This window comes from Erithacus rubecula (genome assembly GCF_903797595.1).
Source record: "Erithacus rubecula genome assembly, chromosome: 29".
In the NCBI taxonomy this organism is placed as follows: domain Eukaryota; kingdom Metazoa; phylum Chordata; class Aves; order Passeriformes; family Muscicapidae; genus Erithacus; species Erithacus rubecula.
Window position 1 is genome coordinate 4,539,467 of NC_136681.1, and position 15,106 is coordinate 4,554,572.

Consider the following 15,106-nt stretch of genomic DNA (forward strand, 5'->3'; position numbering starts at 1 on the left):
GGCGGGCTCAGCCCCAGCCCGGGCACAGATCATCACCCGGGCAGGCTCAGCCCCAGCCCGGGCACAGATCATCACCCGGGCAGGCTCTGCCCCAGCCCGGGCACAGATCATCACCCGGGCAGGCTCAGCCCCAGCCCGGGCACAGATCATCACCCGGGCAGGCTCGGCCAGGCTCCTGCCCCGGGCACAGATCATCACCCGGGCAGGCTCAGCCCCAGCCCGGGCACAGATCATCAGCCGGGCGGGCTCAGCCAGGCTCCTGCCCCGGGCACAGATCATCACCCGGGCAGGCTCAGCCCCAGCCCGGGCACAGATCATCACCCGGGCAGGCTCAGCCAGGCTCCTGCCCCGGGCACAGATCATCACCCGGGCAGGCTCAGCCCCAGCCCGGGCACAGATCATCACCCGGGCAGGCTCGGCCAGGCTCCTGCCCCGGGCACAGATCATCACCCGGGCAGGCTCAGCCCCAGCCCGGGCACAGATCATCACCCGGGCGGGCTCAGCCAGGCTCCTGCCCCGGGCACAGATCATCACCCGGGCGGGCTCAGCCAGGCTCCTGCCCCGGGCACAGATCATCACCCGGGCAGGCTCAGCCCCAGCCCGGGCACAGATCATCACCCGGGCGGGCTCAGCCAGGCTCCTGCCCCGGGCACAGATCATCACCCGGGCAGGCTCAGCCCCAGCCCGGGCACAGATCCATCACCCGGGCGGGCTCAGCCAGGCTCCTGCCCCGGCCCGGCGGGCACCATGCCCGGGTGTTGGCCCCAGAGCAGAGCTCGGCTCCGAGGGGAAGCTCTCGACACAAAGCCCGGCTTGTCCCGGGGCTGAGGCCGCCGGGCAGGCTGACCCGCAGCCCTGGCCGGGACGGGGCTTGGCTTTGGGGAGCCACGGGCAGCAGGGTCGGTGTGTCTGCCGAGAGGAGCTCCCAGAGCAGGGCAGCTGCCAGCCTGCCCCACTCCTCCCGAGGGCATTCCAGCACGGCTCGGACACCTTAGGGGCACTCACAGATAACCAGACCTTCAGCTCATCGTGTCTTGACTCCATCCCCCCAGGGCTGGAGCTGTCAGCCCTCTCCATCATTGCACCTCATCCATCTGTAATGTTAAAGCCCATGGTTTATTCATTTATTTACTTCACTAATAAAGCACGTTATCTACAATGATTAATTTTGCAATAAAGAAACAACGCTACTACAAACGGTGGTCTAAGACAACCTAGGGGGACTCTACAAAGTTCACATCCTAAATCCATCTCTGTTAGCAGTGAAACATCATTCCTCAGAGTACTTGGCTTGTTAATGGAATTCTTCTAGAGCCAAGTCCGTGGCTCTGTCCCCGTGTGGGGAATAGCACCACTCCCAAGGAATAATGAATTTGCCAGTTTTGAGGGGGTTTGGTTCAAACCTCAAAAATGAGGATTTGTTATTTCACTTAACTGTGGTACAAGAGGATTATCTCAGACATCAGATATTCATTCTCTTAGAGTAGCGGTGATGAATGAGAATACAAAATGGAAGGAGGAAGGATAATGAATATGGAGTGGTATCGGTCTATGAAAAAGAGAACTAGTCCAATTAACAGAATAATGAATTTCAGCTTGGTGAATAAATGTACTCATTCAGGTAAGATATTCTTTGTCTTTGATAAACTATTTGAAATCATACAAACATGACATTTTGATTAGAGCAAAAAAGACACAATGACAGAGATCCAAGTTGTCATAGATCAAACAGACAAACCCCAGACTGATGGTCCCACAGCAGAGGGAAAGGCAGAGCTGATGCAGTGCCTGCAGTGCTCTGCAGGGACAGGTCCTCAGCCTTCTGCACTCTGGGACTTTGCCAGCAGCCCAAAGGAGCTACAAAAACATCACTGGTGGAGTGAGGGAGTGACAAAGCTGCAGGAGCTGGCCATGAGCTCCCAGAGCAACAGCCTGGGCAGCCAGCACTGAACCTCTGCAGGATCCACAAGGGAGTGACAGCTCTGGGCACCAACAGCTCGGGCCACCTGTGCATGGGAACGGCCAGCTGAGGGCAGGGACCCCAGCTGGACACTGCTGAGGGCAGGGGACCCCAGCTGGACACTGCTGAGGGCAGGGATCCCCAGCTGGACACTGCTCAGGGCAGGGGACTCCAGCTGGACACTGCTGAGGACCCCAGCTGGACACTGCTCAGGGCAGGGATCCCCAGCTGGACACTGCTCAGGGCAGGGCCTGCACAAGGCACAGGAGAGGCAGAGGCCCCTCTGCCCTGGTGCCCACGCCCAGGGCACCAACACAGCAGGACCAGTGCAGACACTCTAAGGCCACCTGGTGCAGCTCAGCACTGGCCCAGAGGGCACAGCTGGTGTCAAGGCAGGCACCCAGGGAGACATTGCAAGAGATGCTGGTGAGAGAGGGCTCCAGCCCATCAAGGCACCACGAGGAACCAGGGTTAAGGCTTAAACTAAGCAGGTTAAAGACTATATTGGGATATTTTTATAGAGAGGGCAATTAGCTATTAGGAATTCTTATCAGAGGTTGTAATGGGTTCTCCACTACTCATTTATTAACTTTGATCATGCAGATGGGATCTCTGTCTAACCAGCCAGCTCAGGCTCATTCAGGAATTCAGGACAATCCTGCAGCCACGAAGACAGGAGTGACACGGTCACGAGGGTCCCTTCTGCAAGCTCTTAATGTCACCTCACTGCCCTGTGCTCGCCCTCTTTACCTGACAGCTACTGTGCCAATGCTGCCCACATCTGCCCAGTGACAGGATTTGGACAGTGCAGGCATAAATCGTGTGTGACTCAGCACCTCTGGGTGCACGAGCATCCCGTGCCCAGGCCAGCAGCAGGGACTGGAGGGCTGAGATCACCAGGGAGCTCTGAGCAGCAGGAGGAGCAGCAGGAGGAGCAGCAGGGCTTGGCTGCAGCAGCCCTGCTGCTGCAGAGCAGCCAGAGCGAGCCCCAGTGCAGCTCCCCTGCCACCACCAGGTCACTTGAACACGGACGGAAACGTCGGGCACTCGGGGGACTTCATCTTCTTCATGAACTTCTTGAACTCTTTGTTCTTCTTGTCCCACTTGTAGATGGCTGTCAGCAGGTACTGGGTCTTCACCTGGCGGCCCATGATGAGGAAGTAGTGGCTGAGGTTGTCCAGCTGGTGGCAGGGACAGTCTGCCCCGTTCTTGAGGAACAGCACCAGCTTCTTCAGGTTCTTCTTCCGGATGGGCCCCAGCTTCAGCGCCTTCCTCTTCCGCGGAACGATCATCTTGTCCCCGTTCTCCTTCTTCACCTCCTTTATGGTCATCTTAAGAGCTGCAAAACACAATGGGAGAGGAGACAAACAAAGCTCCTAAGCAGCCTGAGGAGCAGCCATGCCCAGCCTCACTGCAGACACTCCAGTCCTGCATCCCCTCTGCCTGCTCTGCTGCTGAACCCTCCTGCTCCACACATCACCCTGGCCACTGCCACACCCTGGCCCCGAGCTGCAGCTGCCCCACCAGGACAGCACCGAAGTGAAACACTGACATCTTTGTCTCCCTTCCTCCAGCAAAGCACCCAGCACTTCCCATTTGTGTGGGGAATTGTTCAGCTGCCAAGCACAAATGTTAGCTGAGTAAATTAGGTGACTTCCCTGCTCTAGAGGCATGGAGAGACTCTTGAAAGGATCATTTAAAAGGTCAATTTGGCTTCTCAAGCATTTGTTTGCAGTCACACCGGGCCCCAGGTGCCTGTGAAACAAGTTTCCAAGCACTGGATGTCTGTGCAGAGACCCTGGCATGCAGTTATGTGCCTGCACCAAGATACAACTTCCACGGAAAATCCTCTCCCCTCTTTGGGTTCAGCATTTTCCTGAGTTAATTGCAAAACCCCCCCATCCCCTCCTCTCCCACGAAAAAAAAAAAAAAGGTTTTTTGCCGTGACCATGAAGAGGAATTTTGCATACATGGGAAAAATGATGAAAATGTGTTGTACATTAAAACATCATTTCTGTGCCATTTGGCTCTGCCTCATTTTTGGGGAAAAGCACATATGGCCAAAAATTGCTAACATATTTTCATCATTTGGGAGCTTACTTCAGAGCTGCAGATAACTAGTGCTCAGAGAGGTGATTTGTTGGCTGCTGTCCCTTCTCATTAGAATCTCAGGACAGTTGCAGGCAGAACCTTTGGCTGTGGCAGGGAGACAAGGCCCCACAGCACCATTCCTTGAAGTCCTGCTCTGCTGGAACACAGTGAGCACGTGCTGCTTCCTGGATGGCAGCACTGCCACTGCTCCAGACAGATGGCAGCAGGACAGCAGGGTGACATCCCAGGCAGCCAGCAGAGACCCAGCACCACCCTCGTGCCCCAGCCTCTATCATGGCAACAGGAGCAATGGTGCCAAAAACATCCCCCAGGTTTGCCAAGAGCCCTGCCATGGTACACTGTCACTGTGTAAGAAAGTAATCAAGGACTGGAAACCTATGACAAACGTTCATTCCATCTGTTTTCCAAATTCAGGAGCTAAAGAGACTCCAGCTTTAAGGAGCTAAAGATGCTGAAGCAGATCAGTTTGCAACAAATCTGGAAAATGAAGTGGTTTTCAAGCAGCTCTAAGCTCCATGACATCAGCTGGGCAGCAGTAGCAGCAACAGCCCCCAAAGTGAGCCTCACTTCCTTTATTCATGGAGCCCTTGCACTGAGCACAGAGGTGCAGGAGGGATGGTAAAACACCATTACAACAGCACAGTAAGAGACTTTTTTGCAAAATGGCTTGTTTGCAAACTGCTTTGCTGAGATCACTGCAAAGTCTGATCCTTTTTGTGAGAGGAGAAGAGGATCTGCCAGCTGTGGAGGAGCTAACCTACTCCAGGTATCACACAGCACTGGAAATGCTGTGCTGTGGGAGCTGCAGCTGCTCCCTTCCCTGCACACAGCAGTCCATGATCCAGCCATGCAGCTCCATGGGAGTGCCCAGGGGAGCCAGAAATCCAGATGTAAACCAAAACCTCATCCAAACCTTACTCGTGCAGAGCAGCACACAGAGCCAAGATGGGATAGTGCCAAGGGGGACAAAGGAGGAGGCTGACCAGGGGTGCAAATGTGTCTGTTATTCCCAGCAGCAATGGCCTCACAGCCAGCAAGAGCCTGCAGTGCTGTCCAGGTGAACACAGCCTGGCCAGGCACCACCAAGCCTCATCTGCTTTGGCACTGCAGGCTAAGCAGCCACACAAACACTTCTCTGCAGTGACCTGGCTCCCCAAATTACCCTTGTTCACTTAACTGGGCCACACTCCCCAAGCCACATTGCAGGTGAGACTCCCAGGGCTGAAAGCTGTGTCCCACTGTGGCTGGAATGTCCCGTGAGCACCAGGAGAGTGATGCCTGAGGGAACATGCACTGCTCCCTGCTCTCAGAGCTCAGCAGCAGGCAGTGGGAGGCAGCCCCCAGCTCCTGCCTTTCCCAGCCCATGGCACTGCTGGGGGACCCCACTGCTGGGGCTGCACAGCTCTCCTGGCATCCCCACAGTGCTGGGAATGCTGCAGGCAAAAGGCTCGAGCAGGAGCTTTGAGTCTTGGCTCCAGGACCCAGCTGAGCTGCCAAAGCAAACAGCTTCCTCACTGGGAACCTTGGCCTCTGCACTCCCCCCATGCTGCACCAAATCTGTCTCAGCACCAAGTGGGAGAGGGGCCAGAACAGCCTCTGAGATGCCAGGATAGGCTGCTCAGGCAGAATAAACCTCCAGCTGTGGCTGCCAGGCAGGAGCTGACCCCAGCAGGGTTATCCATGGCAGGAGCACGTGCCACTTTCCAGCCCAGAAGCTGCACTGTGACCACAGGCTGCTCCAGCACCAGCTGTGGCACTGGTGGCAGCACCAGCCCCTGCCACCCTGCATGCCACAGTGGCCCAAGAGGGCTGCAGGATCAACATGCCACCCACAAGCCCCAAAGCATTTCCCTTCACAGGATACACACACAGCCCAGCACAACCTTCTCCACAGACAGCACTGAACTGGGGTAGTCACCAGCTGGGAGCAGGAGCCCCTGAGCCCTGTTCACAGCCCACACCTTGTACCACTCCTGTTTCCCACTGGCACCTCCACCCCTCCTTTTCAGCATAGGACAGGATGCCCTGGCACCAGGATGAACTCTGCTGTTCTCCTGCCTGTTCAGGCAGGGGCCCCACTCCAGCACCTCATGTGCAGGAAAGGGAATGTGAGAGAAGGGAAAGCTCCACTGTTCCTTCAGCCTCATTTTTACTTCCTATAGAAATCACTGAGAAGGAAGAAATCTGCCAGAAGACACATTAGGGCTGTAACAGGAGAAGGCTGCAGGCAAGGACCTGTCAGTCACAGAGAAAAAATAAACAGCATGTATTGATTGTTCTGCAGTCCCCAGTGCCACAGAGCCTGTTCAGTAGGATCCCCTCAGACCCCAGAGAAAGGGCAGAAACAATAAATAAAATCACTAAGAGAAACAGAGTGTGGAATGAAGTCCTGGAGTAAGAAACAAGCGCTGGCTGCAACCCAGGGCAGGGGGAGGCTGTGGGGGCACTGGAGGCTGATCTGCACCCTGGCTGCCCCAGCACACCAGCACTGCACTAAAATCCAACCACAGCCACCCCCACATACCTGATCCAGCCCCTGTGCTGCTCAGTGCAGGGATTCTGGCACCCCTCACTGACACCCACCCCAAAGCTGCCTTACCCCAGAGGAGCAGCCAAGCTGCCTCAGCACAGCGCCCTGGAGTCCACATCCATCTCTGCTCAAACAAAGGCAACCCCAGAGCTCTGCTGGCCCATGAGGCTGGCAGTCTCCTCAGATCTTGTCCAAGATCTCTCCTGCCTTGTCTCTACAGTTTGTGTTCACAGCTCACTGCAGCTCTCTTGCTGCACTGTACTCCAGACCCACACCAGGGCTGCTGCACAGCCACTTCCTACACTGGCACAGTCACACTGCTGTGCTGGCCAAAGTGTCCTCATCCCTTTTCTGTAACAAGCTGCTGGGATGTAAGAGAAAGCTGCAAAAATGACACAGTGGGAATCAGTGCAGGACCTACCAACAGCTGCCCCATGCAGCCCATGTTAGTTTAAACATTTATTGTACATGTCTGGCTTTGATGAGGATCTGTAACCTGTCAGCTGCCTGTGTTTACCTTGGTGGACGTGCATGAGAAACCTCAGCCTGAAGGTTTGGGAGTTTATAATAGCACCAGATAAACAGCTTTCCTTGAGAAATCACCCCATGACAGTAACCCCACAAGACTAAACAAAGATCCAAGGGCCATGCACTGAGCTTTGGGAAAACTTGCTGAAGCCAATGCCTCATCCACCAGCCACTCCCTGAACTGAGACATCCTTCTCACCCCTGCATGCCTTCCCTCACAGGGCACAGGAAGGACCTGCACTGCATCCTGTCCCGTGCTCCTGCTCCCAGCTGGCCACAGATGGGCCACATCTGCCAGGAAACAACTCCATCCTCTGGACACTGTCACCACCGTCTTTCCCAATAACAGCTCACACTGCAAGCAAGTCACTGTCCCAGGCTGCTCTGCCAAGGCAGGGAATTCTTCTGCTGTGGCCTCTGCTCCCCGTTGTGCAACTGTCCCAGAGCACGGGAGGATATTCAGCAGCACGAGCTGATGACAAGCATGTGGTTGAGTTTGTATTTCCTTCCCAGCAGGACAGCACCTCAGCTCACCCTCGCACACAGGAGGACAGGTGTTGCAGTGACCCACCTGCACTGGACCCCTGCAGCCACTGGCAGTGCCCCTCACTCCTCTGGGGTGAAGTGTCCCAGCCCCTGGACTGGGCAATGCCCATCACAGGGAGCTCCTACCCAAACCAGCTGTGCTGTCCCAGAGGCTGTTTCCCCTCCCCACTGCCTGTCCCAGGTGTGCAGCCAGGCAGGGGCAGCTCTCACCCAGCTCCCATTCCTGCCCAGAGCAGAGCTCTGAGCACCTCCCACTCCCCAGCCAGGCCAGGCACTGACTGTCTGCTCCCATTCCCCAGACAAGCCAGAAGTATGCACATTCCTGGGAAACTATTACATGGGTGTTTCTGTCCATGCTTTTACCCGCTAGAAAAAGCCTGCACTGAACTTAGGACTTCTGGCATACCAAATCTGCAGGAGTTGAGAATTCATTTCCAGCAGAAAGGGAAGCACACCGGCATGCAGAGCAGGTTTGGGTTTGCATGAGCAGGCTCCAGTGCAGGGCACATTCAAGTGCTAATCCCCCAGGAATGCACACCTTGTTCAATATGCCTTTAATAATCTGCTGGGGAAGTTACATTCACCAGCAGGGATGTCAAAACCAGTTAATTCTGGGTTTGATCTGAGAAAGCTAATATATTTCCTTGTGATAATCTCTCTTTTTTTTTTTTTTTTAATGAAGTTCAGTTTACCTCTGATTGTCTAACTCACTCATTTAGGACAAAGCTTTCAAGTAGATTTGCATTTTTTAACAACAGCCACCTCCACATAGCCACAGTGACATCTAGAGGCACACGTGCCTGGCCCTGGGGACAGACTGCAGGACACAGCAGCAGCACTGCAGGCAGGGAGCCGTGGCAGTGCCAGCCTGGCCCACAGGAGCCACCTGCCCCGTGCCCAGAGGGCTCCTCCTTACCAAACTCGCTGGCACACAGGTGCTCCACAATGGCCTCTGACTTCATCTCGTTGTCACAAGGGGGACACACAGTCGTTCCTAGCAAGAGAAAAGAAGGGAAGACAGCTGAGAGGTGGCAAGAAGCCAGCACAAGCAGCACTGCAGACTGCCAGTGCTGTCAGACCATCACCCTCGAGGGGAATCTATGCCCGTGCAACCTGCCACGGGTTCCCAGCTCCCACTCGTGAGGGACAGCACCCTGCTGGGTGTAAGGAACCATCCACCAGCTCACAGGGCAGCACTGGCCAAGGCAGCCTTCTGCCAGCCCCACTCCAATGCTGTCAGTGGCCCCAAGGCCAGGCACAGGCAGCTGCCAGGAGCCAAAGGACAGCACTGGCAAAGAGAGGAGTTTTCAGGGCCAGGCACTCGGCTGAGGGGAGCTGCCTGCCCAGGGCATGGCCCACAGCCTGCTGACAATGCCTCCCCGTGCCAAGGCAGGCACACGGTGCCCAAAGATGGCTCTAGTGCCAAGGTGCTGCCCTGGCACAGGCAAGGGGGCTCAGTCCTGGCACAGCCCAGAGCAGTGCTGCCCTCAGCACTGGGGCCATCCCACAGAGTGCCCAGGCAGGGCCTGGCCACCCTCCCTCCTGCCCCAGAGCTGCACAGCTCCCTGGACGCTGCCACCACCACCAGTGGCCCTGCTCCTCTGGTCTGAGCCAGGGCAGCAGAGCAGACCAGCCCTGCTGGCTGACAGCTGCCCCTTGGGAAACGCCATCCCCGGGGACTTCACCGGCATCTGTCCTGGCAGGAAAGCTCACTGCATGCAGAGAATAGGAATCTGTTTCCAGGTCCCCATCTGCAGTTGGAGCAGACCACCCAGCAGCACAGACGTAGACTTGAGCTACTGGCAGATGAATTTATTGAGCTGGGAGATGCTGCTTGTTCCTGGTCCAGCGAGACAGAGGGCTCTTCCCACACAAGGGAGCTATTCTCAGGGACAAGGCTGCAGCAAAACATCTGCCAGCCTCTGCATGTAAACAGAACACTCATGGCCTTCCAGCCCTTAGCCAGGCCAGCAAACCCACAGCATTGCTGGACCAAGGCAGCAGAGAGGTGTCACACAGAGGGGTGCAGAGCCAGCAGAGCCAGCAGCACAGCGCCGTGTCTGCTCAGCCACAGATGCCCCAGGGGTTTTCAGGCCAGACATTCGTTTTCTGTGGCTTGTTCTTCCCCTGTCGCCACCCCCAAATCTCTTCTGTGCCAAATGCGAATTGCTGGGGACATGCACCGTGACTTTATTAACCACACATGCAGAGCAACTGGCCCCCTGCTCACTCCCATGTGCAAGTCACAATGAGCCTTCCCAGCACCACCCTCCACCTCCAGAGCCCGCAGTGTCTGTGCCTCTGACAGCTCCCATCACCTGGAAAACCCTCTTCCAGAACCCTAATGTGCAACTGCCACCATCACCAGCTCACTCACAGTGACACAGGCGACGCCAGACTTTGGAGATACGATACCATCCCTAACACTTTATTTTTAAAATCAGCAGTCAGAATATTTATTTCCAGGCTGCAGATCTAATGAGCTCATGACCAGGGAGAGAGGGTCCTCACAGGAAGGTGACACAGGCCCAGCCCTCCATCTGCTGCAGAGCCAGAGCTCATCACTGTGCTGGGACCACCATCAGGAACAAGCCATGCCAAGCACTCCAATCTGCCTCAGCAGCCAAAGAGCACACAAGGAGCCTGGCCAAGCCTACAGCAGCCACACAAACATGAAAGCCACTACTGCATCCACTCTATGAGCTTTTCAGACAACCAATTAAAATAGAAACAAAAATGGAAAATAAGAGTCATTGTTTCCTGGTGCACACACAGGCTTTATTCTAGCTATTCTCCAGCAGCCACTGAGCAGGCTGTAACACCCCCAAGGGGACAGAGACCCCTGCCCTGCTGCACGAGGGCCAGAGCCAGCAGCCTCCCTGTGGGCTGGAGCTGGGCAGCCCCTGGGAAGCCCCTTCCACAGGCAGCAGCTTCACTTATGCACAATCCCCCTGCCCTAACTTCATCAGGTGGCCCAGAGTCCCACCAAACCTGACCATGAATGTTCCTAAGGATGGGGCGTCCAACACATTCCTAGGTAATCTGTGCCACTGCTTTACAACCCTCACTGCAAAAAACTTCCTCCTTATATCAAATCTAAATCAACCCACTCTCCACCCTACCTCCTGCAGCCCTTTCCCAGCACAACAGGACTGCAGGAGACACTGTCCCCTGCCAGTGGGAAGGAAAATCATCCTCTGCCCTGGGTAATCACTTCACTGCTACAGTCAGGAACATAGATACTGGGGCCCAGCCAGCTCCTGCCCAGCTCTGTGCCCCTGGAAAACTGCTGTTCTGTGGAGCCACAGCCACCCCAGCACTGCAAGCCCTCCCACCCTCCCGAGGCACTGCAGCAGACATCTCCAGCCCACCCTTGGGGCCCAGTGCAGGTTGGCTGGGGCCCATCTGCTGCAGCTGAGGCTCAGCTCCAAGCACAATCTCAGCCAGCCCCGGCTCACTTGTTCCCTGCTGACCATTTTCCACTGCCTGGCTGCAGAGCCAGCTTACTCCAGGGGCAAGAGAAGGAATGTGTAATGCTGTATTAATCTGCAACTCCCCTGATGCATCCTGTGGGCCTGCAGGCTTTACTGCCTGTGCTTAAGGAGAAAGGAATTCAGCAGGTCAGCTCTTTGAGAACCAGAAATGAATTCCAATTTTAAGGTGTTAATGGGGAAAAATACTGAAAGAGTTTGCTCTTATTAGTACCAAGAGAAAAGGGGGGACTCTGCTTGGTTCTGACCCTCTTTGAATCAACAGGAAACACCCCTGCACCCAAGAGCAAAGGGGCTCAGGAGCTAATGCTGACAGAAAACACAAACAAACCATGAACAGGGTGCACATAGGAGAACCCAGGCAGACGAAAACAGCCAGCCAGCACAGGGACAAGGACAGAGCTGCAGGTCACCTAGGGTGACTGGACATCTGCAGGAGGTGGCAGCACCAGGGCTGAGCAATGGGTGCCCCATAGGTCATTAACAGATCCTCTGTCGCACGCAGGAGATGTAGTGGTGCTGGTTCACACCACAGCAGTGGCTGCAATTAACTTGGAGTTTGCTTTTTTCACTCCAAACTATTGGAGGCACCACAAGAAAGCAGTAGTGTCCCACCCCAGTGGTGCCTTCAAGACAGGTCTGAAAGGTGAAGAGAAAGTCATTGAACTACTCAAAGGAAAAGCTGGCAGATGCTGCTCAATTAAAAGACTGTCTTGGCTCATCAATGTCTATAAAATGAATGACCTGCACACAGCTCAGACTGTGTTTCAGACCTGGAAGGGGCAGCTCAGACCCAGCTGTCCCAGGAGTATGCTTGGCTGCAGCTCCCTGGGGAAATAAAAGCAACCTTTGTACCTGCAACGCAGAACACGGCTGCGGTCTGGACCAAGGGTCCAGGTTCATGTAAGACATATTAATTCAGAGCATTCTGGCAAACAGCAAGGCTTCTCCAGCAGTCACATCAGTAAGAGCAAAGCCATGCCACCACTGTGGGGAGAGGCTGCGTGCTTGGCAGTGACACCAGCCCCAGCCCAGCCCCCAGCCTCCCCACCCTGGCACTGGCACAGCTCCACGTTCCACCTGCCCCTGGATGTCCCTGCTGAGATGTGACCCAGGCTCCAGCTCCAGCTGCCCTGGTACTGAGCCTGGGTGTGCCCTGCTCCTGCCATGGCACAGCCACGGTGCCTCGCACAGCTCCAGACACCTCGGCATGTTCCCTGCGCTGCAGGATCCCTGTGCTGCATGTCCCCTGCGCTGCAGGATCCCCTGTGCTGCATGCCCCCTGCGCTGCATGCCCCCTGTGCTGCAGGATCCCTGCGCTGCATGCCCCCTGCGCTGCATGCCCCCTGCGCTGCATGCCCCCTGCGCTGCTCCCCGGTAGCACAGGGCTCTCTGCAGTCCCTCCGGGATGGCCGATGGCACTGCACTGTGCCGTGGGCTGGGTTACTTGTCGCAGTCCAGCACCACGTCCAGCCCTGGTGTGCACAGGTGACTGCACAGGGCAGCTGTCCCTCAGAGCAGCCCTGGCACAGTGCAGAGCCACGGAAACCACTCAGCCCCCGCTGCCTGCCCGTCCCCCCGAGGCAGGCACCATGCCCCCGCGGAATCAGGAGTGCCAATTCCTTTCAATGAGGCTCTGCTGGCCAAAAAGCACTGCACTCACTTAGAGCCCTCTGCCATCTCCCTCTACACACATTCCTCCTGCCTGCCTTTCACAGTGCTCCAATAGCAAACGCTGAAGTGACACCAGGATATTCATTTATTTTCAAGTTTCCAGCAACAAGCCAGACTCACTGCGACTTGAACAAGCCAGTCTGGCACCACAGAAATGTGCTGCATGCAATGGAAACAAACACGAACCACGTTCACTTTCCCTAGTCGTTTTTGAGCAGGTTTCCTGCTCCCTCCCCAGCCCACCCGCGGGCAGAGCTGGATCTCCACTGCACACCCAGCCACCAGCCGCACAGCCCCTTGCCCTAGGACTACACTGAAGTGGGGGTTCCTGCCTGGACCGCTGCCACTGCCGGCTGCAGGCAGCCAGCACTTTGTGCCGTGGAGCGCACACATCCTCCTGCTGCCCAGAGCAGGAGTCTGCCTCGGGAGCAGAACCAGGGCAGCGCAGCATCTGAGGACAGATGGTCACACCTTGGTCCTTCAGGGACCACAGTGCAGGGATCAGAACGGCACAACCCCATCACGTCCCAAACAGCCTGTCCCAAGCTCCGGGATAGGGAAGAGGAGCCAGCAGGGCATCCCACCTTCTTTGGGACAGGAGGGCACAGACAGAGCTCAGAGGAGAGGAGAGCTGCTGCCAAGGAGAGTCGGGGTGAGCCTCCCGCCACAAGAGCCCCGGAGCCCCATGCGCCCCTGTGGGCCGACAGTGCCCTGCCAGCTCAGGGTGCCAGCAGCAAGGCTGCAGCACCAGCCAGGCCTTACCTTTGGGCCTGGAGACCTCGGTGGCATTGGGAGCTGTCATAGCAATGCAGACATCATCCTGCGGAAACTGGTCACACTTGAGCATCTCTGGCCAGAAGAAGCCAAAGAACTGCATGACAGGCTCACAGGAGTCGCGCACGGCCTCGCAGAGCCAGCGGCAGGGGTAGACCGGCCGGTCCAGGCACACGGGGGCAAACAGGGAGCACAGGAAGACCTGGGTGCCCATATGGCAATTCTTGTTGAGCAGCGGCACCCAGCTGCTCGCCTGGTGCTTCACCTCGGCCATGGTCTCGTGGTCCAGCAGGTTGGGCAGCACCATCTTGTCGTAGCCCACGCTGTGGCAGAGCCGCAGGTCGGCGGGGATGGGCACGCACTGGTGGGGTTTGGCGTAGAAGCGCCCGCCGGGGTACGGGCCCAGGTCTGACTGGTAGCTAACGTAGTCGTACTCGCTGGCCACGCCGCAGGCCAGCAGCCCGGCGGCCACCGACAGCAACGCGCGCAGGGCGGCCGCACCGGGCCCCGCCGCGCCGCCCATGGCCGCTCCCGCCGGCGGCCGCCCCGACAGCACCGCACGCCGCTCCCCGCCGGGCGCCGGGGACCCTCCCCGCAGCCCCGCCGAGGGCCCGCGGCTGCCCTCACCCACTCCCCTCGCCCGCAGATCTCCGCAGAACCGGACCGGACCAGACCTGCCCTCCCCACCCACCCCTCCCGGCCCCGGCCCCGGCCCCGGCCCCGGCCCCGGCCCGGCCCCGGCCCCGGCCCCGGCCCCGGCCCCGGCCCCGCTCTGGCCGCGCTCTGGCCGCGCCGCGGGTTTGTGAGCCCGCAGCAGCCAATCAGCGCGGCGCCGCCCGCCGCGCGCTCGCCCGCCGCTGTCAATCAGCGGCCGCAGGAGCCAATCCCATCCCATCCCGCCCCGCCCCGCCCCCGCCCCGTCGGTCCCTCAGCACAGCCCAGCCCGGCCCGGCCCGGCCCCGCAGCCCTGCCCGGCCAAATATGTGTTCACGCATCCTGATTTGTACCCAGGTGTTACATCCATGGGCACAAGTATCTGATTGGGAGCCAAACTGTGCCAGTGGCTCTCCATTTTCCGCGCCAAGATCAGAGGAAAGTCTCAGAGCCTCCCTGCAGAGCAGCAATGGGTGTTTGAGTGTGGCAGTGCTGTGATCCTTCTGTTCCAGGCTGAGGCATGCAACAGGAATATCACAGGCGGGCAGGCAAGGTGAGGGCTCAGGAAACTCTCATTCAGAAGCTGGGGAGCTCTCCAAAGGCAGCAGCAGAAACAGTAACAGAGCTGTGTCGGGGCTCCGGTTTCCTGCAGGCCAGCAAAGCCCTCACGGCAGCCGGTCCGTGTCCCGCCGTGCCGCCGGGATCGCTGTCCGGCGCATCCCGCACGGGCTCCGGGCCTCGCTGCGGCCCTGGCACGCTGCACAGCAGCTGCTCAGCCTGACGCAGCTCATGCTCTCGATCCAAGCAGAAAGCTGCATTCAGCAGCCCTTGGCTGCT

General features: G+C 57.5%; 1 protein-coding gene across 1 annotated transcript; it reads right to left on the bottom strand.

The window, feature by feature from the left end:
- Positions 1 to 1,099: 1,099 nt before the first annotated feature.
- Positions 1,100 to 14,303, bottom strand: SFRP1 (secreted frizzled related protein 1). The gene is made up of 4 exons (XM_079328932.1): positions 13,604 to 14,303; positions 8,593 to 8,670; positions 2,218 to 3,299; positions 1,100 to 2,082 (listed from the first exon to the last, which is right to left on the bottom strand). The coding sequence occupies exons 1-3, from the start codon at positions 14,136 to 14,138 to the stop codon at positions 2,977 to 2,979; spliced, it is 936 nt and encodes a 311-aa protein (XP_079185058.1). The 5' UTR covers positions 14,139 to 14,303; the 3' UTR covers positions 1,100 to 2,082; positions 2,218 to 2,976.
- Between the last annotated feature and the right edge of the window lie 803 nt (positions 14,304 to 15,106).